A 27,808-nucleotide genomic window follows, 5' to 3' on the forward strand; every position below is an offset into this window, starting at 1 on the left:
ACAAGATTGCTTTGGCTATTCAGGGTCCTTTGTGTTTCCATACAGATTGTGAAATTTTTTGTTCTAGTTCTGTGAAAAATGCCATTGGTAGTCCGATAGGGATTGCATTGAATCTGTAGATTGCTTTGGGCAGTATAGTCATTTTCACAATGTTGATTATTCCAATCCAAGAACATGGTGTATCTCTCCATCTCTTTGTATCGTCTTTAATTTCTTTCATCAGTGTCTTATAGTTTTCTGCATACAGGTCTTCTGCCTCCTTAGGTAGGTTTATTCCTAGGTGTTTTATTCTTTTTGTTGCAATGGTAAATGGCAGTGTTTCCTTAATTTCTCTTTCAGATTGTTCGTCATTTGTGTATAGGAATGCAAGAGATTTCTGTGCATTCATTTTGTATCCTGCAACTTTACCAAATTCATTGATTAGCTCTAGTAGTTTTCTGGTAGCATTTTTAGGATTCTCTATGTATGGTATCATGTCATCTGGAAACAGTGACAGCTTTACTTCTTCTTTTTCAATTTGGATGACTTTTATTTCTTTTTCTTCTCTGATTGCTGTGGCTAAAACCTCTAAAACTATGTTGAATAATAGTGGTGAGAGTGGGCAACCTTGTCATGTTCCTGATCTTAGAGGAAATGGTTTCAGTTTTTCACCATTGAGAATGATGTTGGCTGTGGGTTTGTCATATATGGCCTTTATTATGTTGAAGTAGGTTCCCTCTACACCTACTTTCTAGAGAGATTTTATCATAAATCGGTGTTGAATTTTGTTGAAAGCTTTTTCTGCATCTATTGAGATGATCATATGGTTTTTATCCTTCAAGTTGTTAATATGGTGTATCACATTGATTGATTTGCATATATTGAAGAATCCCTGCATTGCTGGGATAAACCCCATTTGATCATGGTGTAAGATCCTTTTAATGTGCTGTTGGATTCTGTTTGCTAGTATTTTGTTGAGGATTTTTGCATCTATGTTCATCAGTGATATTGGCCTGTAGTTTTCTTTCTTTGTGACATCTTTGTCTGGTTTTGGTGTCAGGGGGATGGTGGCCTTGTAGAATGAGTTTGGGAGTGTTCCTCCCTCTGCTATATTTTGGAAGAGTTTGAGAAGGATAGGTGTTAGCTCTTCTCTAAATGTTGATAGAATTCACCTGTGAAGCCATCTGGTCCTGGGCTTTTGTTTGTTGGAAGATTTTAATCACAGTCTCAATTTCAGTGCTTGTGATTGGTCTGTTTATATTTTCTATTTCTTCCTGGCTCAGTCTCGGAAGGTTGTACTTTTCTAAGAATTTGCCCATTTCTTCCAGGTTGTACATTTTATTGGCATATAGTTGCTTGTAGTAATCTCTCACGATCCTTCGAATTTCTGCAGTGTCAGTTTTTACTTCTCCTTTTTCGTTTCTAATTCTATTGATTTGAGTCTTCTTCCTTTTTTTCTTGATGAGTCTGGCTAATGGTTTATCAATTTTGTTTATCTTCTCAAAGAACCAGCTTTTAGTTTTATTGACCTCTGCTATTGTTTCTCTCATTTCTTTTTCATTTATTTCTGATCTGATCTTTATGATTTCTTTTCTTCTGCTAACTTTGGGTTTTTTTTGTTCTTCTTTGTCTAATTGCTTTAGGTGTAAGGTTAGGTTGTTTATTTGAGATTTTTCTTGTTTCTTGAGGTAGGATTGTATTGCTATACACTTCCCTCTTAGAACTGCTTTTGCTGCATCCCATAGGTTTTGCGTCATCAGGTTTTAACTGTTTTTTGTTTCTAGGTATTTTTAGATTTCCCTTAGACTTCTTCAGTGATCTCTTGGTTATTTAGTAGTGTATTGTTTAGCCTCCATGTGTTTGTATTTTTTACAGTTTTTTTCCTGTATTGATATCTACTCTCATAACATTGTGGTCGGAAAAGATACTTGATATGATTTCAATTTTCTTAAATTCACCAAGGCTTCATTTGTGACCCAGGATGTGATCTATCCTGGAGAATGTTCCATGAGCACTTGAGAAGGAAGTGTATTCTGTTGGTTTTGGGTGGAATGTCCTATAAATAGCAATTAAGTCCAACTTGTCTAATGTGTCATTTAAAGCTTGTGTTTATTTATTTTCATTTTGCATGATCTGTCCCTTGGTAAAAGTGGGGTGTTAAAGTCCCCTACTATGATTGTTACTGTCGATTTCCCCTTTTATGGCTGTTAGCATTTGCCTTATGTATTGAGGTGCTCCTATGTTGGGTGCATAAATATTTACAATTGTTATATCTTCTTCTTGGATTGATCCCTTGATCACTATGTAGTGTCCTTCTTTGTCTCTTGTAATAGTCTTTATTTTAAAGTCTATTTTGTCTGATATGAGAATTGCTACTCCAGCTTTCTTTTGATTTCCATTTGCACGGAATATCTTTTCCATACCCTCACTCTCAGTCTGTATGTGTCCCTGGGTCTGAAGTGGGTCTCTTGTAGACAGCCTATATACAGGTCTTGTTTTTGTATCCATTCAGCCAGTCTATGTCTTTTGGTTCGAGCATTTAATCCACTTACATTTAAGGTAATTATCAATATGTATGTTCCTATTACCATTTTCTTAAATGCTTTGGGTTTGTTTTTGTAGGTCTTTTCCTTCTATTGTGTTTCCTGCCTAGAGAAGTTCCTTTAGCATTTGTTGTAAAGCTGGTTTGGTGGTGCTGAATTCTCTTAACTTTTGCTTGTCCGTAAAGGTTTTAATTTCTCTGTCAAATCTGAATGAGATCCTTGCTGCGTAATCTTGGTTGCAGGTTTTTCCCTTTCATCACTTTAACTATGTCCTTCCACTCCCTTCTAGCTTGCAGAGTTTCTGCTGAAAGATCAGCGTTAACCTTATGGGGATTCCCTTGTATGTTATTTGTTGTTTTTCCCTCGCTGCTTTTAATATTTTTCTTTGTATTTAATTTTTGATAGTTTGATTAATATGTGTCTTGGCATGTTTCTCCTTGGATTTATCCTGTATGAGACTCTCTGCACTTCCTGGACTTGATTGACTATTTCCTTTCCCATGTTAGGGAAGTTTTCAACTATAATCTCTTCAAAGATTTTCTCAGTCCCTTTCTTTTTCTCTTCTTCTTCTGGGAGCCCTATAATTCGAATGTTGGTGCATTTAATGTTGTCCCAGAGGTCTCTCAGAGTGTCCTCAATTCTTTTCATTCTTTTTTCTTTATTCTTCTCTGTGGTAGTTATTTCCACTATTTTATCTTCCAGGTCACTTATCCATTCTTCTGCCTCAGTTGTTCTGCTATTGATTCCTTCTAGAGAATTTTTAATTTCGTTTACTGTGTTGTTCATCATTGTTTGTTTGCTCTTTAGTTCTTCTAGGCCCTTGTTAAACGTTTCTTGTATTTTCTCCATTCTATTTCCAAGATTTTAGATCCTCATTACTATCATTACTCTGAATTCTTTTTCAGGTAGACTGCCTACTTCCTCTTCATTTGTTTGGTCTGGTGGGTTTTTACCTTGCTCCTTCATCTGCTGCGTATTTCTCTGTCTTCTCATTTTGCTTCACTTACTGTGTTTGGGGTCTCCTTTTTGCAGGCACCAGGTTATTAGTTCCTGTTGTTTTTGGTGTCTGCCCCCAGTGGGTGAGGTTGGTTCAGTGGCTTGTGTAGGCTTCCTGGTGGAGGGGACTGGTGCCTGTGTTCTGGTGGGTAGGGCTGGATCTTGTCTTTCTGGTGGGCAGGGCCGCATCTGGCAGTGTGTTTTGGAGTGTCTGTGAACTTAGTATGATTTTAGGCAGCCTCTCTGCTGATGGGTGGGGTTGTGTTCCTGTCTTGCTAGTTGTTTGGCATGGGGCATCCAGCACTGGCACTTGCTGGCCATTGGGTGGAGCTGGGTCTTTTAGCATTGAGATGGAGATTTCTGGGAGAGCTCTTGTCAATTGATATTACATGGGTCCAGGAGGTCTCTGGTGGTTCAATGTCCTGAACTCCTGAACTTGGCTCTCCCACCTTGGAGGCTCAGGCCTGACATCAGGCTGGAGCACCAAGACCAGGTTCTCTTTTTTTCACAGCTCTCCCAGGAATCATGAATTGAAGTCTGAGAAAGCCCATTATGTACAGCTGTGATGGAAATTAACAACTAAAGCAGTGCCATTAGAATTGAATCCTGGATACAAATGCTGGTCCAGGAACCGTTTGATTCTTGTCTTTTGATGGCTTTCATGAAATAGATTTTTGGTCAATTACAATAAGGCAGAATGGAGGAGACTCCTTGCCTGACAGCAGTTTTCCAACAGCCAGATGAAGAGACACATAGGGCAGCGTCCTGAACAAAGGAGCTCCTGTCCTCGTGGAGTTTGGGAACCTGCCAAATTATAATTTTAAAGGAACCATATATGTAGCAAATATGCTACAAGAAAAAAAAGAAGAAAAAGGTAAACAAATAGTAGATGAACAGTATTCACTAAAACATATTGCTGTGAAACAGGGGCAAATCATGACCAAACATATAGCTAAGAATTCAAAGACGTGAATGGAAAAAACACCTTGTCTTTAAAAAAAATAAAGAACACAAAATAAAATTCTCAAGAAAGGTTAAGATGACAGAAGAAGATTGAAATGAGTTGGAAAAGTTCAGGAAAGTAGAAGAAAAAAATTAAACTATCACAGAAATTAAGGCCATTTTGGAAGCAGCAAAAAGGAAAAGAAACATAATTAAAATCACTGAAAGAAATAGGAAGACTGACCTGAGAAAAGTGGTTTTTAAAAAATGGAAAAGAATTTAAAAGAATTAGAAAGAAACTGTTGACTTTTTAAGACATAACTAGGAGATCCAACACATACATAATTGGTTTCCCAGAAAAAGGGAAGGACAAATTAGATGAGAAAAAATTGTTCAAGAGCTTCATACTAGGAAATTTCCTTAAATTCAAAGAAATATTTGAATTTATATGTTAAAGAACACATGACATTCCAAGAAAAACAGACATTAAGACATTATCCTAGTAAAGTTCCTGTATTTCAGAAACAGAAAGACTCCTTTGGACACTCAGACAAAAAACAAAACAAACAATAAAAAGTGGGAGAAGTTCATGCTGAACTTAAACTTTTGTGTAGAAGCATTAAACTCAGGAAAAGAAAATGTGGACAGTGTTGTTCAATTAGAAATAAATATTTTCCAATATAAATGAAAAAAATTATTAGAGGACAAATTTAGCAAAGTAAGAACTGATGGTATAAACAGCAGCAGAAGTTTTGTTGAGCAGTGGATCTATTTAAACATAAGATTAAAGATAAAACACCTGTGGAAATTATGGTAATAAAACACAATGTAAATGCTACAGTGGAAATATGGAAATAAGATAACTTTTTCAAGTATACTTGTGAATTAAAATGAGATACCACTACACACTTATTGGAATGGTCAAATCCAAAAATCTGACAATACCAATTACTGGCAAAGATGAGGAGCAACAGGAACTCTCATTCATTGTTAGTGGGAATGCAAAATGGTACAGTCACTCTGGAAACAATTTCTTACATAGCTAAACATTGTCTTACCATATGATCTAGCAGTTATGCTCCTAGATATTTAACCAACTGATGTGAAAGCTAATACCCACACAAGAACATGCACACAAACTTTATACCAGCTTTATTCATAATCTCTCTCTCTCTCACCCACACATACACACACAAACTGGAAGCAACCAAGATGTCCTTTAATAGCTGAATGGATAAGCAAACTATGGTACATCAATATAACAGATTATTATTCAGGAATAAAAAGAAATGAGCTATCAAATCATGAAAAGAGATGGATGAAACTTGAATGCATGTTGCTAAGTAAAATAAGCTAGTCTGAAAAAGGCTATACACTGACTGCATGATATCAATTATATGACATTCTGGAAAAGGTAAAGCTATAAATAAAAATATCAGTGGTTGCCAGGGGTTCAGGTGTAGTATAGAGGATTTTTCAGGGCAGTGAAACTATTCTGTATGATGTTATGGTAAATACGTGACATTACACATTTGTCAAAACCCATAGAACTTTACAGCACAAAAAGTGAATCTTAATGTATGCATATGAAAAAAAATATTTTGACATCGAGAATGGAATGCAGAATTTGACTAAACAATCTAACTATATTACAAATGTATGAAACAACCTCACTAAGGGGTGGAGGAAAACGGTGCTGACAAGTAACTTGGGAAATGATCAGAGTTTGTAAGACTAAAAGCGAAAGAAAAAAGCACTGTACTCTAGTTGATAATGTTCTTTCTCATGGGGGTACAGGTTAACAATCCTGATATTGTTATACATGTATACTTGAACTTAACAACTAATTAAATAGATGGCAGATGCTGGGAGACAGGTTTCTCACTGTTGGAGTGGGAGGTTATAGATAGCAAAGTGATTCACGTGGTAATCACTGTTACCTGTCCAATCACTGTGTTGGATATATCAGTATAACTTTTAAACAGAAATATTTATATATAGAAATATTTATAGATATCTGTGTATATAACTAATATGATTTGAGTATATGATATGATTATGAGATATGAGTATACACACATATATTTCTTTGTTCTGTTAGCTGAAATGGTCTAAAAGAAATGATACTCCCAAAATCTGAAAGAAACAACAACATAGAAATAAGCACAGATCTTGGTTCCTAATACTATTTTCCAATAAAAGTAACCAGGCTTCTTGGAGAAATTACTGATTCTAGGGCTCAGAGAGGAAATATAGAAGATGAGCCTGGAGGAGCTTATTGTGTCAAAAAGTAAGGAAGTGCTAAAAAATAAAAAAACCCCACAGTGATGGGGTTATGTCAAAGAAGACAGGAAAGACCTCCCAATGGCCAAAGCTGTAAAAATATGAGCAACACAATAAATAAAGTAATATTGGATGAGACCCCAAAGTATAAAATAAATATCTATGAGTTCACATTGATAGAAATAAATGATTGAATAAACAAACGTGAGAGAGTAGACCAATTTCCCATGCAGAAGAATTCCAGATAATTTATGTAGGTAATTCTGCTCTCAGGGAGGTGGAGTATAACTCCCTATTCCTTAAGATTGAGCTACACAGAGTGACTTCCTTCCCCCAAAATACAACAATATGGAGAGGGAGAAAAAGAGTAACTTTACAGTGGAATAACCTGACAAACTCTACTTCAGCCAAGTGGTCAAGGTCAACATTAACAGGGACAAGTCATGTTGATAGTATGTAACCTTGGTATCATTCGATGAAAAGGACACTCCTCCTCTGTGGTCTTCCTCCCCCAAAATCCATAGTCCCAGGCTAATAGGAAAAACATCAGACAAATCCAAGTTGAGGGACATTTTATAAAATACCTGACTAGTACTCCTCAAAACTATCAAGGTCATAAAAAATAAGGAAAGCCTGAGAAATTGTCACAGCCAAGAGGAGCCTAAGGAGACATGGTTACTAAATGTAATGTGGGATCTGGGATGGGTTCCTGGAACAGAAAAAGGACATTAGGTAAAAACTAAGGAAATCTTAGTAGGAAAAATCTTAGAAATAAAGTAGGGACTCTAGTTAATAATAATATGTGTGATATATGGGAACTCTCTGTACTATCTTTGCTTTTTTTTGTAAATCTAAAATTGTTCTAAGATTTTTTTAAGTTTATTTTTAAAAACTAGAGTGATGGAGGTAACATTAGCATTACTTGCTGATGACATAATCGTACATCTGGAGACCCCAAGAGAAAATTATTATATACGGTTGGCCTTTCCTATCCATGGGTTTTGCATCTGAGGATTCAACTAAGTGTGGATTAAAAAAAAAAAAAAAACTCCAGAAAGTTCCAAAAAGCAAAACTTGAATTTATGATGTGCTGGCAACTATTTACATAGAATTTACATTGTATTTACAACTATTTACATATCATTTACATTGTATTAGGTATTATAAATAACCTAGAGATGATTTAAAGTATATGGGAGGATGTGTGTAGGTTACATGCAAAAACTAAAATATTATGATACTTTATATAAGGGACCTGAGCATCTGTGGATTTTGGTATCTGCTGTGGTGGGGGCGGGATGTCCTGGAACTAACCTCCCACAGATAACGAGGGACAACTGTACTTTAAAGGAATTGAGCAAGATGGCTGGGTAAAAATAACAATATATAAAACAAAGTGTTCCTATATACTAACAACCAATTACATTTATAATGGAAGACACTGTTTACAAAAGCTACAAACAGATAATTACTTAGGAATATATTTAACAAGAAACATGCAATAGCTATTTGAAGACAACTCTGAAATGCTACTGAAAAACACAATATAATACCTGACAAAATGGAAAGATACCTATTTTTTTGGATTGGAAAAATTTTGTACGGATATCAATTCTCCCACAAATTATTCTATAATTATGATGAGATCTCAACAAAAATACCAATATGATTGGTGTGGGGAATAAAACAAGCGAATTCTAAAATATATGTGGAAAAATAAACATTTAAGAAGAGGCAGGAAATTTCTGAAAAAGAAGACTAATGAGCATGGAGGGCTATCCTTACTAGATATTAAAGCATATTATTAGACTACATAGTTAAATAGAGAAGTACTGGTACATGACTAGTACTGGTACATGATTAGACTTACAGGTCACTAGGCAAGAAGAGAGCCCAGAAATAAACTCAACTACACACACACACACAGACACACACACACACACAGCTCTTGTCTGAATGTTTGTGTCCCCACAAAGTTCATGTTGAAAACCTAATGTCCAGTGTGATAATATTAGGAGGTGGGGCCTTTGGGAGATGCTTAGGTCATGAGGGTGGAGCCCTCAAGAATGGGGATTAATGCTCTTACAAAAGAGAATCCACAGAGCTCCCTAGCCCCATTTCACCATGTGAGAATACAAAAGAAGTCGGCAACTCAGAAAAGGGCCCACACTTGGCCATGCTGGTACCCTGATTTTATACCTCTAGCCTCCAGAACTGTGAGAAATAAATTTCTGTTGTTCATAAGTAACCCAGTGTGTGGTATTTTGTTATAGCATCCCAAGCGGACTAAGATACACACACACACACACACACACACACACACACACACACACACATACGCATACAAATTAAGTATATGATAAAGGTAGAAGGTGTCATTTTGCATCAGGAGAAGAGAGTTTGTTCAACAAATTGTGATGCAATTATTTAGTAACCTTCTGGCAAAAATATAAGCTTGAAAACTTATTTTTCTATACCTCATAATTCACATATAAGTTCCCTACCCAAAATACCCTTTATCTATCTTTGATTGGCAATGCCCACTTGTCCTTCCAGATTCAAGACCCCCCTTCCTTCCCCTTCTTCCTCTTGCTGAGCAACTCATCATAAAGCAATTAGGTGAGATAGATCAAGATAGGCATCCATGACAGGGAGGAGTGGAACCATAGTGACCCAGAGCGATATGTTAGAGGTGAAGTGGGGGTGAAGAGAATACCCATGCAGTCAGAGTAGCCTAGTATGGGGAGTCAGAACTCAAATAGGGTGAGGTGATAAGATCCACAAAAGCAGGGAAGGGAGGTGTGTAGTATGAGACGTCAGAACGTGAGCAGGGTAAACAGGATGACCACGTTAGGACTTGTCATGGGCAGTCAGTGGCCAAGTGTGATTAAGAGGCATTCACAGAGCCGAGCAGCTTGACACAAGAAGTCAGTTTAGTCAGGAGGATATTAAATAGGAGGCTGGCCTGGCATGCAGAGTAAGAGCCTAAGTCCAGAGAAGAGGAAATCCAAAAAGGGGAGGCAGGCTAGTGTAGAAAGTTAGCGGCCAAGCAAGGTGAGGAGGGCATCCATGCGTGGAGGTGGGGCATACCTGTGTGGGCAGTTAGAGGCTGAGTGGAACAAGGAGAGTATCTGCACATGGGGGAGTCCCAGCACAAAATATCAAAGCCCAAGCAGGGTAAGGGGGGCATGTTCGTGAAAGGGTGGCCTGGAGTGGGGTGTCAGAGGGTCTGAGCAGGTTGCGGAAGTTATTCACATGGGTTGGGGACAATCCAGCATTTTGTGATAGCAGAGCCTGAGGTATATAAGGAGGATACACACACGCATGCATACACACTCACATGTACATTTCCCAAACTCTTCTCCAATGAGAGGAACTGGGAAATAATGAGTACATATAGCCCTCATATAGCCTTCTTTTATGTCATTATTAATATGATTGAATTTATGACTGTCATTTTACTTTTTGTTTTTTCTGACTCATGTTTTTCTCTTTCTTTTTCCGCTTTATTGCCTTCATTTTGTAAATGTTTTCAGTGTAGCATTTGAATTACTTTAAAGATTGTTCTCTGTATTTATATTTATTTTCTTAGTGGTTAAGTGGACTTTCAGTATACAGCTTAACTTATTAGATCTACTTCAGATTTATACTAACTTAAAGACAGTGACATATAGAAATGCTATATAGCTCTATCTCCTCTTCTGCCTTTTTGTGTTATGTTTCCTCACCAGCAAAATCTGCATTTCTTTACAGCACCCTTAGACTTGAACTTCCTCAGTCTCTATTCCAAATAAAGTCAGGGAGAGCTACACAGCTCTCTGTTCTTATGGCCTGACTCTCACCCTTTGCAGAACATCTGTGCTACTGCTCCAGAGATGGGGGCAGGAACTTTTACTCTTGCAGTGCCACACGTTACAAGCAAGACTCTAGGCTGGGAGGCAGGAGGGGATGGGGCATCGCTGGTCTTCTTGGTTTGTCTCTCACAGAATGGAACCTCTGCCCTACAGGGAAACTGGTGTGAAGATTATTGAAGCCTAGTATTCTCAGCTTACTATGCCTGGGGTAGAGTTTCCGTCCTATGCATGTGAGCTGGGTGGAGGAAGGGAGCCTCCGATCTCTCTTGCCTGGAAAAGAGCTTCTGCAACAGAGCTGGGAAGGATAAAGAATGCTGGTGGCCAACCCCTCCTGGGGAGAAATCATTGTCTTAAACTGAAATCTGGAAAAAGAGCAAGTCCCGTGTCATTAGCTACACCCACCTGGAATAGAGTTCCCATTGCACTGAGCTGGGAAAGGTGGGAGGTAGGGAATAGTTCATGGTTCAAACGCCATAGACTCTAGCTGATCTTACCAAGATTTACCAGATTTTCTTGAGTAAATGTTTCTCCATTTGCTGTAGGCTTTTAGAGAAATTTCTAGATACTTCAAATATTTATTTTTTTAAAATAATTTTTACCAGTTATGGTTGTTTTGCTGATAGAGAGGCTCCATCGAGCTCCTCATGCCACCAATCTAGGAGTGCTTTTTCAAATAACTTATTTTTAGAGTGAATGAACCTAGGACTGTTCAGAGCATGGAAATAATAATGAATTCCCATTCTAGCTTTAACACTTTAAATGTATTATTTAACCTAAGTTTTTCCTTATTTATAACATGGGCACTTTATATACCTCTCAGATTGTGATGAGGATTGAAAGACTATTGAAATAGTGTTATATAAAGCACCTAGCATAGAAGTTGACTCATAGTAGACACTCAATAAATGTCACTTCTCTCCCCTTCAAGCAAATGACTGTCTCAGGCTGGATGGCTATTTTAGTGACTATCACAGTGTCTGGAATATGGTATTGTGCAATAAATGTTGAACTGGATTGAAGGATGGACAAATGAATGGATGCATGGGTGGGTGGTGAGTGATTTCTAAGGTTCTAATTATTGATTTACTGATATAAAAAACCAGGGGTGATGTCCAAAATGTTTCAATGGTACATCCTGAGAAAACTAAATCAGAACTGATGCTGGCTCTCAGGAGTGGCTACATAAATAACAGGATACAGTAAAGAGTAAAATATGGGGCCCCTTCTTCAAAAATGATTAAAATTTTCAAGATGGTGACAGCAGATCATTAAACCATGGCTGAGGCCCTTCCAAGCATCCAAGAGTAGGGCCCTGTGTAACTGCACAGAACACATATCCATGAAGCCATCCTCACTCACTTTTGCCCAAGAGTAGGATCCTAGGGAACTCCTGATATAAAAGGTATTATTCCTTAGTTGCTGGGATAGCCCAGGGGAGGGGTTTCAAAGTAAGGGGCTAGGGCAGCCCTAGGTGGCAGAAGACAGATGGCCAAGAGGGGGACCATGGCTTAAGGCACTCTGTATATACCAAGCATTTGGGAAATATTCAGTACCTTAAAACTCTATCATAATGCAAAACAAAAATAAAGAGAGAGAGCCATTTCAAAAAATTCAATTTCAAAAAATTCAATTTCAGAAATTTGGGGTCACATTACTTAATGGTTAATAAACCTATACAGCTAGCAGGCCAGGAGTTCCAGGGGTCCTTTTGCAAGGTCCAGCTCTGTCCAGATTTGGTGCCACATGGTTGTCATAGCCAGTTTATTGGGGCAATTCTGGTAGGGACTGCTAAGTTTATGGCAGGGATTCCAGAAATCTTTGATTAGAAGAGCTTGCTATGCATGTTCTGAACAGGGGAATTGAAATACTAGGTCCCAAAGACCCACTCAGCCTCCAAGGATGGGATTGCCTGCGATTTCCCTGCCTAGCCATGACCTCTCCCCTCCACACTCCTTCTTCCTCCCCCCAATCCCTTAACACACTAAGAACTTTAGCAAGCCCTGAATTGAGAGTAATTTGCCAAACATATTATGTCTTAATTCCTATTACCTTGGGGGTTTTAAAGTTTAACAAGGATAGGTCTACTTGAGGAAATGGTGGTGCACCCTATCACTGATCACAAGTGATAGTAGAGGATGGTGTTCTGGTTTACATCTCAGTTTTAGCTCTTTTTCCCCCTTTTAGAGATAGATGATCAGTGCCAATGATAGTCAAAGCTATAGTTACTCTGCCCATGGGCTTACCTCTCCATTATATTATTTTAGTCTTTTTCATTCTAGAATACTGCAATATATTAGTGTTTTTCAAATTGAATGTGCAAATGAATCACCTGGGGATGTTGTTAAAATGCAGATTTCTAATTGGGTACATCTGGGTTGGGGCCTGAATTCTGCATTTCTTCTAATAAGCTCCCAGGTAATGCCCCCTCTATTGGTCTGTAGACCACAGAGTAGAACTATTATGAATAATATTAGATATTATCTAAATTAAAACTTGATTGTAATCTGTAGGTCATTATTCTCTAAATTTTAAAGTAACTGTCTATAACTAGGTTGTCACGTCTTCTCCTAGAAGTCAACTGTCAATTAGTCTGAAGTCTGCATATACTTTGAAAGGCTTCTTACTGATTTCAGAGGCTTGTGCCTTTTGGTCTCTGAACTAAAAAAAAAAAATCACACCACCAGAAAGTAGGAAATACTGCCTGCCTACTAGTATAGGAAACTCTCAGGCTTGTATTGTGTAGTTTGTGATATCTGAATATTTCAAATATGATCTCTAGTCATTTCATTATTTTCAGCCTTTTAAGCACTGCATTCTTCCCACCTTTTGATGAAATGTGAAGCACACATTTAGACTATGAATGTATTTAAAACTTCTTGCTTCTTATTAATCCTCTCCACAGGTTATTTTTAAAGCCAAACAACCTTATTCATGGTGAATAATTTCATCCCAAGTGCAATGTTAAAAAAAACTAGAATCTCATCTTCCAAGATTTGACAATAGCTCTATGGCTCAGTGCAAGTCACAAAATCACATTGTTTTATGAATACATCACAGATTAGATTCTGAGCCCTCCCTTGACTTTTCTACATGCAGCACTCTCATCTTGGATTGAGGAATGTTAAAGAGAAAAACCACAGGCCCAAAAAGGCATAACTTGTGCTAAAGCCCATGATACCAAACCTAGATTTAACAACTAACCTAACTGCAGTTTTGACCTTCCCCAGAAATGTAATCTTAATCAACCAGCCTGGAATTTTCTGGTCAGCACCAATGAGGTCATCTGCCACATGGGCCCTCTACATCCCCTAAGAGGAAGAAGAGGCAATCTGCATGATAAAACCCTTTCCTTTCCCTTCCCCCTCAAAAGAGATGTCTTGGCCTAAAAATAATCTTTTTTTTTTCTTTTGCTAATAGGACCCTTGCCCATCCTTCTTCCTATAAAAACCTTTTGTTTTGTACACCCCTCAGAGCACCCCTCTACTTGCTAGAAGGGATACTGCCTGATTCATGAGTCATCTAATAAAGCCAATTAGATCGTCAATTTAATTGGTTGAACTTTGTTTTTAGCAAGAAAAAAATCTGTTAATAGGATTCAGATAATTTGCTACTAGTTGAGGATTTTAATAATCTAATGCCTACTTAAATACAACAATGCTTTCAAGATAAGATTTATTCAACATTTGGGGAAAAAAATCAGTTTGATAAGACTCTTGTTTAACATTTGGCCATAAGCCTGGAATTTACTGAGTCATCAGTGTATCTCCTGATTAGAAAAGGCTTCCTTTTTTGTATGAAAAATCTGAAATTAAGAAAGGGCTCCATTATTAACAGTCATTAATAACACAAACTATTTCACTTAGATTAATAACTCAGAGAAATAGACAAAAAAGCATTCAGCAGAGAAATAAAGCAAAACATTTCACACACATTCACAGTTCTCTTTATCTTTAAAAGACTTGGCATTAAGATATTTTTTCTCCAAGTCACACTTCCTCCTTAAAGCTCACCAACCCATAGTGGTCCCTCCATCTTCTGAAATTCTATAGCATTATCTGTATAACTCAAATAGCAATCAGCTAAAATCAGCTCATAATGAAGGTTATATTTTTTTGTATAGATTCTAGCTCCTCCAACTAGAGTGTGAGCTCTTGCAGGGTACGCACCAAGTTTTTTTAATCTTTGTGATCTTTTGCCTGTGGCACACTAGTAGTATATCTCAGTCTATGTCCATTTTAAGTCACTCTTTCCTTTCCCCAATCCTGCTTTTCTCCTGTAATTCTCATATTTTTCCTTTATCTAGAGGTAAATAGTGTTTCATGTTCTAAAGCATTATTCTTATATTTCATTCAAAAGTAAATCCACCCCAAAACATAGCTTTTTAGGGTTGTTTTTTTAAATTACTGTACTTTCCCTGAAGACATTATCATAGTCTACACAACATCAACGAACACTCACAGTGTACAGGCAAAATTATAAAATGTAGGTCCATCAGTTCTAAATGCAAAATATTTTTTATCTACTATCTCAGACTAAACATTGTAATGTCATACAACTTACCGTTTTCAGCAAATTTTTTTGCTTATACAAAAGCAGGCAAGTTATTAACAAAACAAGTAGTGAGACAAAAGCAAATGGTATCAAGAAAAATATTAAGGTTTCCTTCCATATGTCACCTAGGATTAAAATCACCAAAAAAGAGGGAAGGGTTAGATGTGTACAATTATTTTAAAAACTGAATTATTTTATAAATAAACTAGTAAATGGTGAAGAACTGAGTTAAACTTGGCAACTTCTGCCTATTTGCCATAGATACCATAGTGATGCTTGAGAACAGCATTCCTTTCATTTGTGCACTTTTTTGCTGTACTACTTTACTGAACTGTGACAGCTCTTTATTTTGCTTAGAAAAATAACTACCTAAAGCCCCATTCTTATTTTCTTATATGATTTTGTTTAAAATTTGACCTTGCAAATTTTTCATAATAACAAAATGATAAAACGTTAGCCAAGTGATTAGATAAACATGTCTTGTGTATCTCTTAACTCTCAATAACTCAAATGTTTACATTATATCATACAATGATGTAGTGAGTGAAAGCAGGTCTTCAATAAAAGTCTCAGTGCAAATAATGGAGCTAGTCTTTAAAGGTCATGTTTTAAAAGTTGCCTTACATTCTGGAGACTAAAGAGATGAGGTTTTTCTCTTCTTTTTTTTTTTTTCTTTTTTTAGGGATGAAGTTTTAATGGTTTGTCTGCATAGCAAGAAATGGGCAATCACTAGATAAACTTAAAAGTACACAAAGCTTGTCCTTCTAAAACTAGTATCTCCCACATGTTTTGAAATACTATGGAACACTTCAAATCCTAGGCCTATATCTATACTCAAACCTACCTCCAACCCCACATTTTTCTTTGTCCTATTCCCTTAGGATCTTATTTTCTACTAGAAAATTACCAAATTCATAGGCTCATTTCAGTTAAGAATTGCAAGGATATAATCCAGAGAAATGACTAATAATGTAAGTTTTTTGGCATGCAAAATTAACAGTGGGAAAACAGGCTTCTTTTGTGAAGTTCCAGTAGAGTTAATCTTATAGTCATTTCCAAAAAAAATTATTGTGCTATTTTTCTATAACTTAAAACATCCAATAAGAAATGTCCAAAAGAACTAAAGACCACATGCTTCTCAGGAAAGTCGTTGTTCCTAATCTGAAATTTATTAAGATTCTACCAAGAGATACCCATCAGGGCAAAAGAAATCTGCCATAAATAACACAGTTAAGTGTATATTAAAAAAATGAAAAAAACAAAAACAAAAAACAAAAAAACAACATTGTAAATCAACTATTCTTCAATTAAAAAAAAAGATTGCATGTAAAATACATAAAAGGATGTATATTTTGAGGATATGCCTAAAAACTCACCATATCTACTTTAAACCATGCACTGAATAATAACAAGATATAATTCAGGGCATGACTTTCTCAATGTCAGGTCCACAGAGTCTCCAGATTTCTTATATTAGTGACAAAAATGAAAAACAGAACAAGTAAGTATTCTTTCTGATTCTATATATCTTTAGTTAATTGAGTTCTTCCTCTCTCTGCCTATTTTTTCTCCATAGCCCTTAGTGATTATATGATATATTTGGCTTCTTTATTTATTATCTATCTCTACTCAACTTGGGAATAAAATATAAATTCCAGGAGGACAAGGATTTTTCTTTTACTGCTATATCTCCAGTGCCTGAAAGAGTCTGACACATAGTAAGTGCTTAATAAATATTTGATGTATGAAAGAGAACAATGATACCACTATATTAATAGGGAGATTACAGTCAAACACAAATTCTATTATAATGGAACAACATAAAAGGAGATGAATGATTGATAGAAATGCCATTATGTTTGCATCTATATCTGTATATGTACTTATATACCTTTATGTGAAAGAGCAATGCTGAGTTAATCTCCTTCAATTTCAAACAACTATTAATATTTTCTATTGATAAAGCCAGTATACTGTGAAGTACAATAATATTTTGCCTCATTCTCAAGATTTTTTAGTTTATATTGCTATTTTTTGTCTTCTATGAAAGTTTATTTTCTTTTTTTAATTTTTAATTTTATATTGGAGTCTAGTTGATTAACAATGTTGTATTAGTTTCAGGTGTACAGCAAAGTGATTCAGTTATACATATACATGTATCTATTCTTTTTCAAATTCTTTTCCCATTTAGGTTTATTACAGAGTACTGAGCAGAGTTCCCTGTGCTATACAGTAGGTCCTCGTTGGTTATCTATTTTAAATATAGCAGTGTGTACAGGTCAATCCCAAATATATTTAATTTAAATATGTCTTTTATCATGTCACTTTAAATCAGTGTTGGAAGTGAACGGAATGTGCATTTTACTAATGATGACATATTAATTAGAAAAATATTCATTAGGCACAGTACCAGACACTCAAAAACGAGTGTATGCTACCTATCCTTGCTTTAAGATTTCTGTTCTCTTGAAAATTGAAAGCATAGGAAAATATTGATTAAAATAGGCTTCCCCACAAAGAACTAGCATATTCTCTTTACTGACAGTGAGAAAAACAAGATGTTGATGACTGAACTATAACAAGACTCTTAAACTAGTTAAAACTGAACATTAGATTTTCCATAAATCTATGTTCGATTGTGGTGATTGCTAATTTATCTTCTCTGTTTACAGACTATATGCAAGAGTATTTTGACTTCCATAATTACAAAATACACTGAGAGAAAATTACTTTGCTAGCCAATAGTTAGCAAAATAGTTTAGTTACTGTTCTTTTTTTTAAATATATTTTCTTCAATAACTATGTCAACATATTTTATGATTGCTCCTTCTTTCTAACATTGTATAAATGGATTCCTTTAACTCTCAATAGGGAAAGGGCACAGACTATAAAAAATTTGAATAATGAGCACATAGTTTTTCAAAACCATATAAAGAAGGCACACAATAATGTCAAGATTCTGATAAAATACATATATGCTTGTAAGTAAAACTTCAGAGTAAATGTACGACTACAATTGGTACTAATACACGCAGATTTGGTTAACATCTAGTTAGTATGTAAGAAGCTCGAGAATAGTGCCACCATACTTTGGAGCTAAGACTACCACTGGAAAGTAATCCACTAGTAAAATCAAAGCAAAACAGGTAAGATTAGTTTGTCAAATGAAAGTAGGAAGAATCAAACAGAATCTATTAAATCTTGGAATGTGGAAAAGATACAGCTCAATTAATGTTATAGACATCTATAAAAATATGGAATATAGCCAATATTTTATAATAACTATAAATGGAGTATATATAACCTTTAAAAATTGTGAATCACTATATTGTACACCTATAACTTATACTTCAATAAAAAAATAATGAAGAAGAGTTGACCCTATGACCTTCATAACCAGTGTCACTGAACTGTAGTGACCTATGACATCCAGTAAGGCATCTTCTTCCTCAAACAGTGCTAGAAATACTCTAGTTACTGTTATTTTATCTTATACCTTTCCAGCATTGTTCTTCACTCCACTCACTCCATATTCCATCATCTGAGCAATAAATATTTACTTTGCTCCTTATTAAAAAGCATAATTGCTGGCTTTCATTTGATGTTCTTGTGATGTATATTTCATTTTCAACTGTGGTAGTCTGAAAGCCAAGGAAAAAATGAGATATCATTATTTGATCTAACTGCAGGTAGCCACACCCCATTTGATTTGTCATTTTCAAAGTGGGTTTTGTTACATGAAAGAAATGCATCAAATGACTAGAAAGGTATATACCAAAATCCTAACAGTGGTCAACTCTCTGTATGGTGTTTTATTTTTCATTTTTCTTCCTTATTTATATTTAAATTATTTTCTATAGTGATAATGGATTACTAGTAGTAAAGGGCATGTGTGACAGGGCAAAATTCCTAGGTAGTTTTAGTGCTTATGACACCCATTTTGGATTAGTGTCAAATTTCCCAGATTCCATAAATTGGAAAATGCTATATATACTGAGTAAGTAAAAAGAGTCATCATGTGAATGTTGTTTCTATGGAAACTGTAGAGTTCATATACACAAAGCTTCTTTTTTCCCTTATTCTTATTTTGGTTAATCATCATAAGACCACTGTAATAGTGCTCAGGGCTTGGCATGAAACTACCCCTTCCAATATGAGAATACACAAGGCTGGATGATCTCAAAACAACCAAAAGAAAAAAAATCACTGAAGTGATTACTTAAATTTTGCATTTCAAAGAGCTGAAGAGTGTTACTCATCCAAAATAACAGCTTTTCTTTTGTTGTAACTTTTCTTGGGAGACAGCATAATGTAATGTAGGTTAAAGTGGGCTGGGAATGAGATCTGGATTCTAGTTCTAGCTGTGTAATTTGACTGTAAGTCAATTCACTTCCTTGGGACTTGTAAATGTATTCAACTCCCAGTTTTCTCATCTGTATGTGAAATGAATTGATTAGAACTAATGGCTCACCTACTTGTCTCCACCACTCCCTAAGTTGGAAACCAATGAATAAAATTAACATATAACACAGTGGGGCTAAAGGCATCACCACATTGCTGGTGCTGGGGGGTAATCAGTCTTGGAACCATTGCTTACTTCCCCAGTTAGCCTGTCTTCCCTGCTACAAGCAATTCTCTGGTAGCCCTGCCAGGCTCTATTCTGATTTTGACCTGATAGTTGCTCCTCAAGAAGTGGTTTTTATGTTTGTTTGTGCTTTTTATTTTGTGTTCTTTTTACATGAGGCATCTTCGCAATCCGTCTTATGCATGTGCTTGACAACTTTAATTTTTTGACATAATATTGGAAACAAGTGACTAGATTATCTCTAAGGACCTACGTAGCTTTAAAATTGGTATAATTGGGGCTTCCCTGGTGGCGCAGTGGTTGAGAATCCGCCTGCCAATGCAGGGGACACAGGTTCGAGCCCTGGTCTGGGAAGATCCCACATGCCGCAGAGCAACTAGGCCCGTGAGCCACAACTACTGAGCCCACGCGTCTGGAGCTTGTGCTCCACAACAAGAGAGGCCGCGACAGTGACAGGCCCGTGCACCGCAATGAAGAGTGGCCCCCGCTTGCCACAACTAGAGAAAGCCCTCGCACAGAAATGAAGACCCAACACAGCCAAAAATAAATAAATTAATTAATTAATTTAAAAAAAATTGGTATAATTGATTGATAATACTTTCAGACTGCAAACATCTTTCTTTTGTCCACTAGATTATTTGATTATTTGGTTTTCTGGAAGTTAAACTAAGGTACATGTCATGTTCTTTTCTTCATGTGGATAGCAACTGACTTTGGTTCTTATGTTTGCCATTTTATTTAAAAGGCTATGTTTATGATTTTCTCAAATAAACGCAATATCCATACCACCCAGGTAGTATCATCTTCTGTGAATTCAATTTCATAAATGAAACACTTTGCTGGAATAGGTCCTTTGGGAATGCTCCACTTCAGGTTAATTTCCTCTGAATTCTTCACAGTAAGACTAAGGTAGTCTGGTGGCAAAGGTTTAACTGAAAAGCAGAAGGAAATAATTTCAACATGGAGGTTATTAAAGTTTAGCAGTGGCCCTTATCAAAAGCTAGGGACACCTACTAACAGAAGCCTCCAGGATAAATTAGGTGGCTCAAGACTATTCTCTATAATGTGAGTTAAAATCAAAGCTGCTTGCCAACCAAGATTAGTTTATTAAGAAACCTGGTTATTTTGGGAACTCATTTTTTGATAAGTTACATATTGACAAATATTTAAGTCCAAGAGAAAAGTTAGATGATCCAAATCATTACAGTCATTTTTCCATTTTATAGCATTAGAAACAACTACCACAACAAATTACTACTACTATTTTTATTAATAGCTAATTCGTATTTAGAGCTTATGATGTGTCAGGCAGTGAACCAGGAATGTTACATCATAAACTTATTCATGTCTCACAATAAATCTATAAGGTGGTCCTCTATTATCCTCATTTTACTGATAAGGAAATTGAAACACGTTAAAAGTAACTCGCCCAAAGTCATACAGCTAGAAAGTGGTAAATTCAAGATTCAGACCCAGGTATGGCTGACCCTAGAACCTGTCATTCTCGTAACTGTTAGGACTGAGAACACAAGCTCAGAAAATATCCACCCATGTGCCTATTGAGGCCTGGGAATAAGTGATTCCATAATTACTCCATCACTAACACTGGACAAAAATACTTTATAGCAGACAGACTCAAGCTGGGAAACAAATTGTGAGTTCTAAATGAAAATGATACTTTATACTCATTCAATTCCTTATCTTCCTTACTTTCATATTTAATCAGTGCTTCCTCATACTCTGTTGGCCCCCAGTTTTCTGGCTTTGCATTTCTGTAGGTATCTCTTTTATCTCTATCTCTATCTCTATCTCTTCTCTTCCACATGGTCAATTGTAAATGGCCTAAACTGGAAACGTTCTGAAGTTGTTTGTTTACCTCACCTATATTTTGAAGCTGAAAAATGAAATAGCTGGGTCTGATAAATTGGGATTCTGATGATCCATTAACACAGATGTAGAAATCTTTATAGTCTGATGACTCCAAGTAGGGAAACGTGCATCCAATATTTTTTCTGTTAGCCTTGATGTAATTGGCACACTGTAACACATGGTCCAAGCCCTCATACCTGTAAACAGAAGTGTTGTAAGAACTGTGTTTACCAATATCTTCTAGTAGCATGGTAGTCAATTTTCAATTATTTTAAGATACTAGGTAAATAAAAAATCATTTAATAACATACAATATTCAGTGAGCACCAACTATGTGCCAGATCCTATGATAAGTGCTAGGGTTACAATAGTAAGGAAAGTAGACATAGGCCATGATTTTACAGAGCTTACAATCTGGTGGGAGTCTTTACAAAATCTCAGATATAAGGCAAGAATTCTTACTCATATACTTAGGTTATGTTGACTCACCAACAGGATTTGAGAATCAAAGAATAAGATTCCTATTAAGAAAATATGGGGTTTATATTGATAATCCTAAATGATACTGCTTTTTTTCTATTGTACTGGAGAACTTATTAGAAGAAAACAGATTTTTTAATAAGAAAACAGATTTAAAAGCAGACTTACAAGATGGCCAAAAAGCACATGCAAAGATGCTCAACATCGCTAATTATTAGAGAAATGCAAAGCAAAACTACAATGAGGTATCACCTCACACTACTCAAAAGGGCCATCATCAAAATGTCTACAAACAATAAATGCTGGAGAGGGTGTGGAGTAAAGGGAACCCTCCCACACTGTTGGTAGGAATGTAAATTGGTACAACCACTATGGGAAACAGTATGGAGATTCCTTAAAAAACTAAAAATAGAACTACCATATGATCCAGCAATCCCACTCCAGGCATATAGCCGGAGAAAACTAATTCAAAAAGATACATGCACCCCAATGTTCACAGCAGCACTATTTACAGTAGCCAAGACATGGAAGCAACCTAAATGTCCATCAACAGAGGAATGGATAAAGAAGATGTGGTACATATATACAATGGAATATTACTCAGCCATAAAAAAAAGAATGAAATAATGCCATTTGCAGCAACATGGATGGACCTGGAGATTATCATGCTAAGTGAAGTAAGTCAGAAAGAGAAAGACAAATATCATATGATATCACTTATATGTGGAATCTAAAAAAATGATACAAATGAACTTATTTACAAAACAGAAACAGACTCACAGACTTCAGAAACAAACTTATGGTTACCAAAGGGGGAAGGGATAAATTAGGAGTTTGGGATTAACATATGCACAGTACTATATATAAAATAGAAAATCAACAAGTACCTACTATATAGCACAGGGAACTCTACTCAATATTCTGTAATAACCTATATGGAAAAAGAATCTGAAAAGGAATGGATATATGTATATGTATAACTGAATCACTTTGCTGTACACTTGAAACTAACACAACATTGTAAATCAACTATACTCCAATATAAAACAAAAATTAAATATAAAAAATATACAAAATTAAAAAAATTAAAAAGAGAACATTTTTTGATAAAAAATAAAAGCAGACTTACAAAATATGGTTATGTTTAATAAAATGAATTAAAATCCTCTGAGGATATAATACACATCAAGAGATAAACCTCAGAAAAGCCAACAGGGGCTCAAAAAGAAAAAGAGGAGCTGTTTGGCAAGTAAATATGTAATTTCCCATTCTCCTAGACAAGAAATGTTGTTGTATCATTGAAAGTTAACCTCTTTTCAGTAATAAAGCTAATGGGAATTAGGGGAGAATTTCCCTACTGATTTCCAAAGGAACAAATGCCTGGTTTATTTTCCTAAAGAATAACTTGTAATACAAAATTGACATTACTGTAAAAGCAGCCAAAATCCCATTTGCAATGAGACTAATCTAGCAGCTGATAAGGTGCTGGTACAAATATCTGGACTCTACTGAATTCACTTTATGCCAAGTATTTATTTTAGGCCAAGTCTGCAAAATTGTAGTCTCTGGTTTAGTTCACCTGGTTAGAGTTTGGGATATTTGCCTTCTAGGTTTGACTTCACATAATTTACTTTATGCCAGTGGAAAGCCTCACGGTACCCTTATTTTCCAGTCTCTAAAATGTCAATATTTATTCCTCACTACTTTACTAAGGTGAGGATAAAGTTATGTTAAACATGAGCTACAATGTACAAGAGGGCAGGGACTTTGCCTTATTCATACTTCTTTTTATCTAGAACAATGCCTGGCATTTAATAATTGCTTAATATTTATTGAATTAATGAACAAATAAACTAGACCTTAGAAATTGACCCATCCAATTCCAGATGAGGAAACTGAGACCCCAAAACAAGAAACTGTTTGCCCAAGACCACTAAGTTAAGTGATGCCATAACATGGATTAGAACCCAGTACTCAGGATTGTTAATAGCTTATACCTTATTGCTTATACATAGTAATTTTCTAAAGAAAAACACCATGATAATTTGTGCCTGAGACTCACAAAGAGTAATGCTTTGTCTTCTCTTGTTTTTTCTGTTATTTAAAAATGCATAAGTTCTGATACTTATCTATCAACTTACCGATGTTATTATCATCATTTGGTTCATTCATTTAATGAATATTTAGCGATAATCTACTATGGGCATAGCACAGCAGAGACAGTCAAGAGAAGTATCAGAAATAGCTTGTGCCCACCAATCTCTTAAAAATTTAAGAGAGGAAGGAGACAAAGCGTACATATGTGACAAAAATTTAAAGGTCATCTGGACAATAAGTAATTAAGAACTATAATAAGTAATAGTTCAGAGAAAAACTGAACAGAAGCTAATGTGAGCAGTAAAGGGTTAATGAAATTGAATACCAGATGGGTCTTGAAGGATGGATAAGTGTTAGTGAAAGAGAGTCAGATGGTATTCTAGGTACCAATGCACACAAAGGCATAAAAGATCAATCATAACATGGATAGAAAAATATGTAGAGATGGGTCTAAATGGAGCAGAACATTCACATTGGTGGTAGTAGAAGGTAACGTTGGAAAGGCAGTGATGCAGTGAGGCAGAGACTTGAATGGCCTAGACTTTATCCTGGAGGCAATGAGTAGCCACGGCAGGTTTTTGAGCAAAAGAATGGCATATGAAAATAGCAGAATAGGAAGATAAATCTGGCTGCAGTGTGCAGAATGAATAGGAAGGGGAGAGACTAGAAGCAGAGAGCCCATCATTTGGGAGGCTATGGCAATCATACAGGTGTGGAATGAGGTAAGCCTGAAGAAGAGTTCTTACAGTAGAAATGGGAAGTAAAGAACAGATATGAGACCTTGCAAAGGAGTGTCATTGTTGATTATGGTGATTAATGTTACCATGAAACAATTAAGGAATGAAGGAGATAGAAGATTCAAGATGGTTGTAAGTTTAAAAGCCTTAGTGACAGTTAACAAAGGTAGGGAAGTCAGAAAAAGGATCGAAAGGCAAGAATATGAAATATGACAAAACTTTTTAGGTTATAACTCCATCTATCTAAAAGATACAAAATATTTAATCCAGTACAGAAACAATGACTGCATTCCTTATTATCACCCATAGAGTGCCTTCTAGTAGCAACAGCCTAAACCTACTTACTCCCATTGAAAATCCCAAATAATTGTAAATAAACTTCATCATAAATACAACTCTGAAAAAATATAATGAATTTAATTTAATGAAAATACAGTTACTCATACTGTGGATTAATTTTGATAGATATCTTCCTAACATGGAATTCTTATTATAAAAATACTTACCAATAAAACAAGTTGTAATTGGCATCAAAATGGACACCCATGCCAGGTTTCCAAGAGCAAAGTAAATATTGCCAGTTGTAATATACACAATCCATATCCTGAATTCTAGTTTCCAGATTTCCTAAGAAATGAAAAAACTGTGAATGCTTGAAAGACATGGTGATGAATCATATGGAAAATAACTATGCAATTTTATTTCATTTCCTTTGACCTCTCCACTTGATTTAGCAATCAACATAATCAGGAATATTCCAAAAGGAAGTTGTTGCAAATCACTTCACTGTAAGTGGAACATGCAAAATCAAAAATCTTTGAGGGCTTATTTACTGGTACTAGTGTAAGCATATGCAAAAGTACTAAATTAATAATTCTAGGATGCTCTGAGCAGTTGCATAAATAGCCACATGCATATTTACTAATATGAGCCCAAAACTGGGAACTATATTAACCTAATAAGATGTAGGTTTTGCCACATGTGTTTGCTGATTTAAAGAATTCAAAAAGGCCAGTCACCCACTCCTAAGAAGGATTCTCTTTTGTGCCACATTCTCAATTGTACATGTAATCTGATGTATAAAGGTTAAGGGACTTACTTCCCATATAGATTGTTCTGACAGTATTAAATATGAAAAGAGAGCTTTGTTTTAACCTTGTGGTGATATCCAATAAGTAGCTTCTGACCATGAACTTTGAACTTCTGATCCGTTTGTGCATTGCCCCAGAAGAAGTGTGTGTATCTTTGCTTCAACACCTTTGTTAAGATCAAACCCATCTTTGTAATGTAGATTCTTAGTAATGATCGTCTGTTTGATAAAAAGATGAGACAAAGTTAAGCTTAAAACAATAATGGTATCATGAGCCACATTAATAAGGCTAAAAAGTCATTAACACCCTGGAGAGTTCCCAATATCTAAGAAATTCCTGATGATTATCTGATAAAATGTCCCAGATATATTTCTGGCAGAGTTCACTTCTGCATATTATATCATTTGATGAGATCATTTGAATCTTAGCATCTCATTAAAAAAAATTCTGGAAGACAAAAAAGGCTCTACGGGAGGAACGTTTGAGCTATAACCAAGTTGAAATTGAGAGAGAATTTTCATGTACCATATGCCTATTACATGACAATTTATCACGTTTCAAATATCATATGAACTCTTCAGGAATCATATAAAATCTTGGAGGTAACTGAAGAAAGCCAGACAAAGTGTGACCTCCTGAAGGACTAAAATCGTGTATCATTTATCCTTCTATTACTGATACCTAGCTAGTGGAGTGCTTGGAGAAAAAAGTTGCACAATGAATGTTTGATTTGAATTGTCCCTTGAAACTACCTAGCTGAATTAGGAAGGTAACAGAATGCCTTGTACAACCAAAATCTTTGAATAAACATGCTTGTTGACTACGTAAATAGTTAATTCAATAAACTTTCACTGAGCACTTAATACAATATATGCACAGAACCATGCTGTGTTCTGTAGGGAGAGTACAAAGATAAATAAGGCTTGATTCCTACAGAGCAAAAGCTCACATAGCCCAGTAGCATATATAAGACCCATATACAGGTATATACGTAACTTTGAAATATGGTAAAATGTGTAAGTACTCTTCAAGTCCATATTCCATGGGACCAAGTTTTCTTTTTTCCTGTATTTCCAATGGTAGACTTAAATGAGTCATAAATCAATCAAAAGCTGATTTAATGCAATGGACATTGTAATTACTATTTCAGAAATAACTGAAACGCCCACTCTTTTCCAATACAAATTTAAAAATTGCCATTTTATGCCTAGATAATTCAGGAGGAATATGTGGTGAAACTGTGAAGAATGTTCTTTTTTTTTTTTTTATTGGAGTATAGTTGCTTTACACTGCTGTGTCAGTTTCTGCTGTACAGCAAAGTGATTCAGCTATATACGTATATCCCCTCTTTTTTGGATTTCCTTCCCATTTAGGTCACCACAGAGCAGCGAGTTAGAGTTCCCTGTGCTATACAGTAGGTTCTCATTAGCATGCAGCTTATATCTTAATAATAGCTATTGAGATACGGGAATAAAAGTAGACACTGACATCAGGAATCACAAGAAAACTAATAATCATTCCAATATCTTAAGTGCATGCTTTACTTACCTTCCAGCTTGCACTATCAATGTTTCGATACTTTAATTCATATTCTACTGTGCATTCCTTAAAGTTATCCAGAGACAGTGGAGGTTGCCACTGCAAATAGAGATAGCCTAAATATCCAGGATCCACTATTTCAAAATCCTGAGGAGGATTAACTGAAAAAAATCAATAAAATATTTTTATTTTTATCCTGTATCTTATGACAAAGATTGCTAAATCTAGATTACTTCCATATGTCCATCAACTGATGAATGGA

At 35.7% G+C, this 27,808-nt stretch overlaps 1 protein-coding gene across 6 annotated transcripts in view; it reads right to left on the reverse strand.

Moving 5' to 3' along the window:
- Positions 1 to 27,808, reverse strand: part of IL13RA2 (interleukin 13 receptor subunit alpha 2) — a 140,552-nt gene that overhangs the window by 80,734 nt on the left and 32,010 nt on the right. For 3 of the 6 annotated variants that reach the window (XR_014258548.1, XM_082445579.1, XM_082445578.1), the window contains exons 2-7: positions 27,556 to 27,707; positions 26,072 to 26,225; positions 25,423 to 25,543; positions 21,615 to 21,799; positions 20,520 to 20,665; positions 18,645 to 18,789 (exon numbers count right to left, since the gene is read on the reverse strand). Coding sequence is in view for 5 of the 6 variants with exons in the window: in XM_082445579.1 (XP_082301705.1) it covers positions 18,645 to 18,789; positions 20,520 to 20,665; positions 21,615 to 21,799; positions 25,423 to 25,543; positions 26,072 to 26,225; positions 27,556 to 27,707 (903 nt within the window). In the remaining variant the exon portion in view is untranslated. Of the gene's footprint in view, positions 1 to 6,420; positions 14,400 to 15,157; positions 15,274 to 18,644; positions 18,790 to 20,519; positions 20,666 to 21,614; positions 21,800 to 25,422; positions 25,544 to 26,071; positions 26,226 to 27,555; positions 27,708 to 27,808 lie in introns of those variants that run through there. The other 3 variants (XM_082445576.1, XM_082445577.1, XM_082445575.1) reach the window with 2 other exon arrangements.

Source organism: Balaenoptera physalus (genome assembly GCF_965194825.1).
Source record: "Balaenoptera physalus genome assembly, chromosome: X".
In the NCBI taxonomy this organism is placed as follows: Eukaryota; Metazoa; Chordata; class Mammalia; order Artiodactyla; family Balaenopteridae; genus Balaenoptera; species Balaenoptera physalus.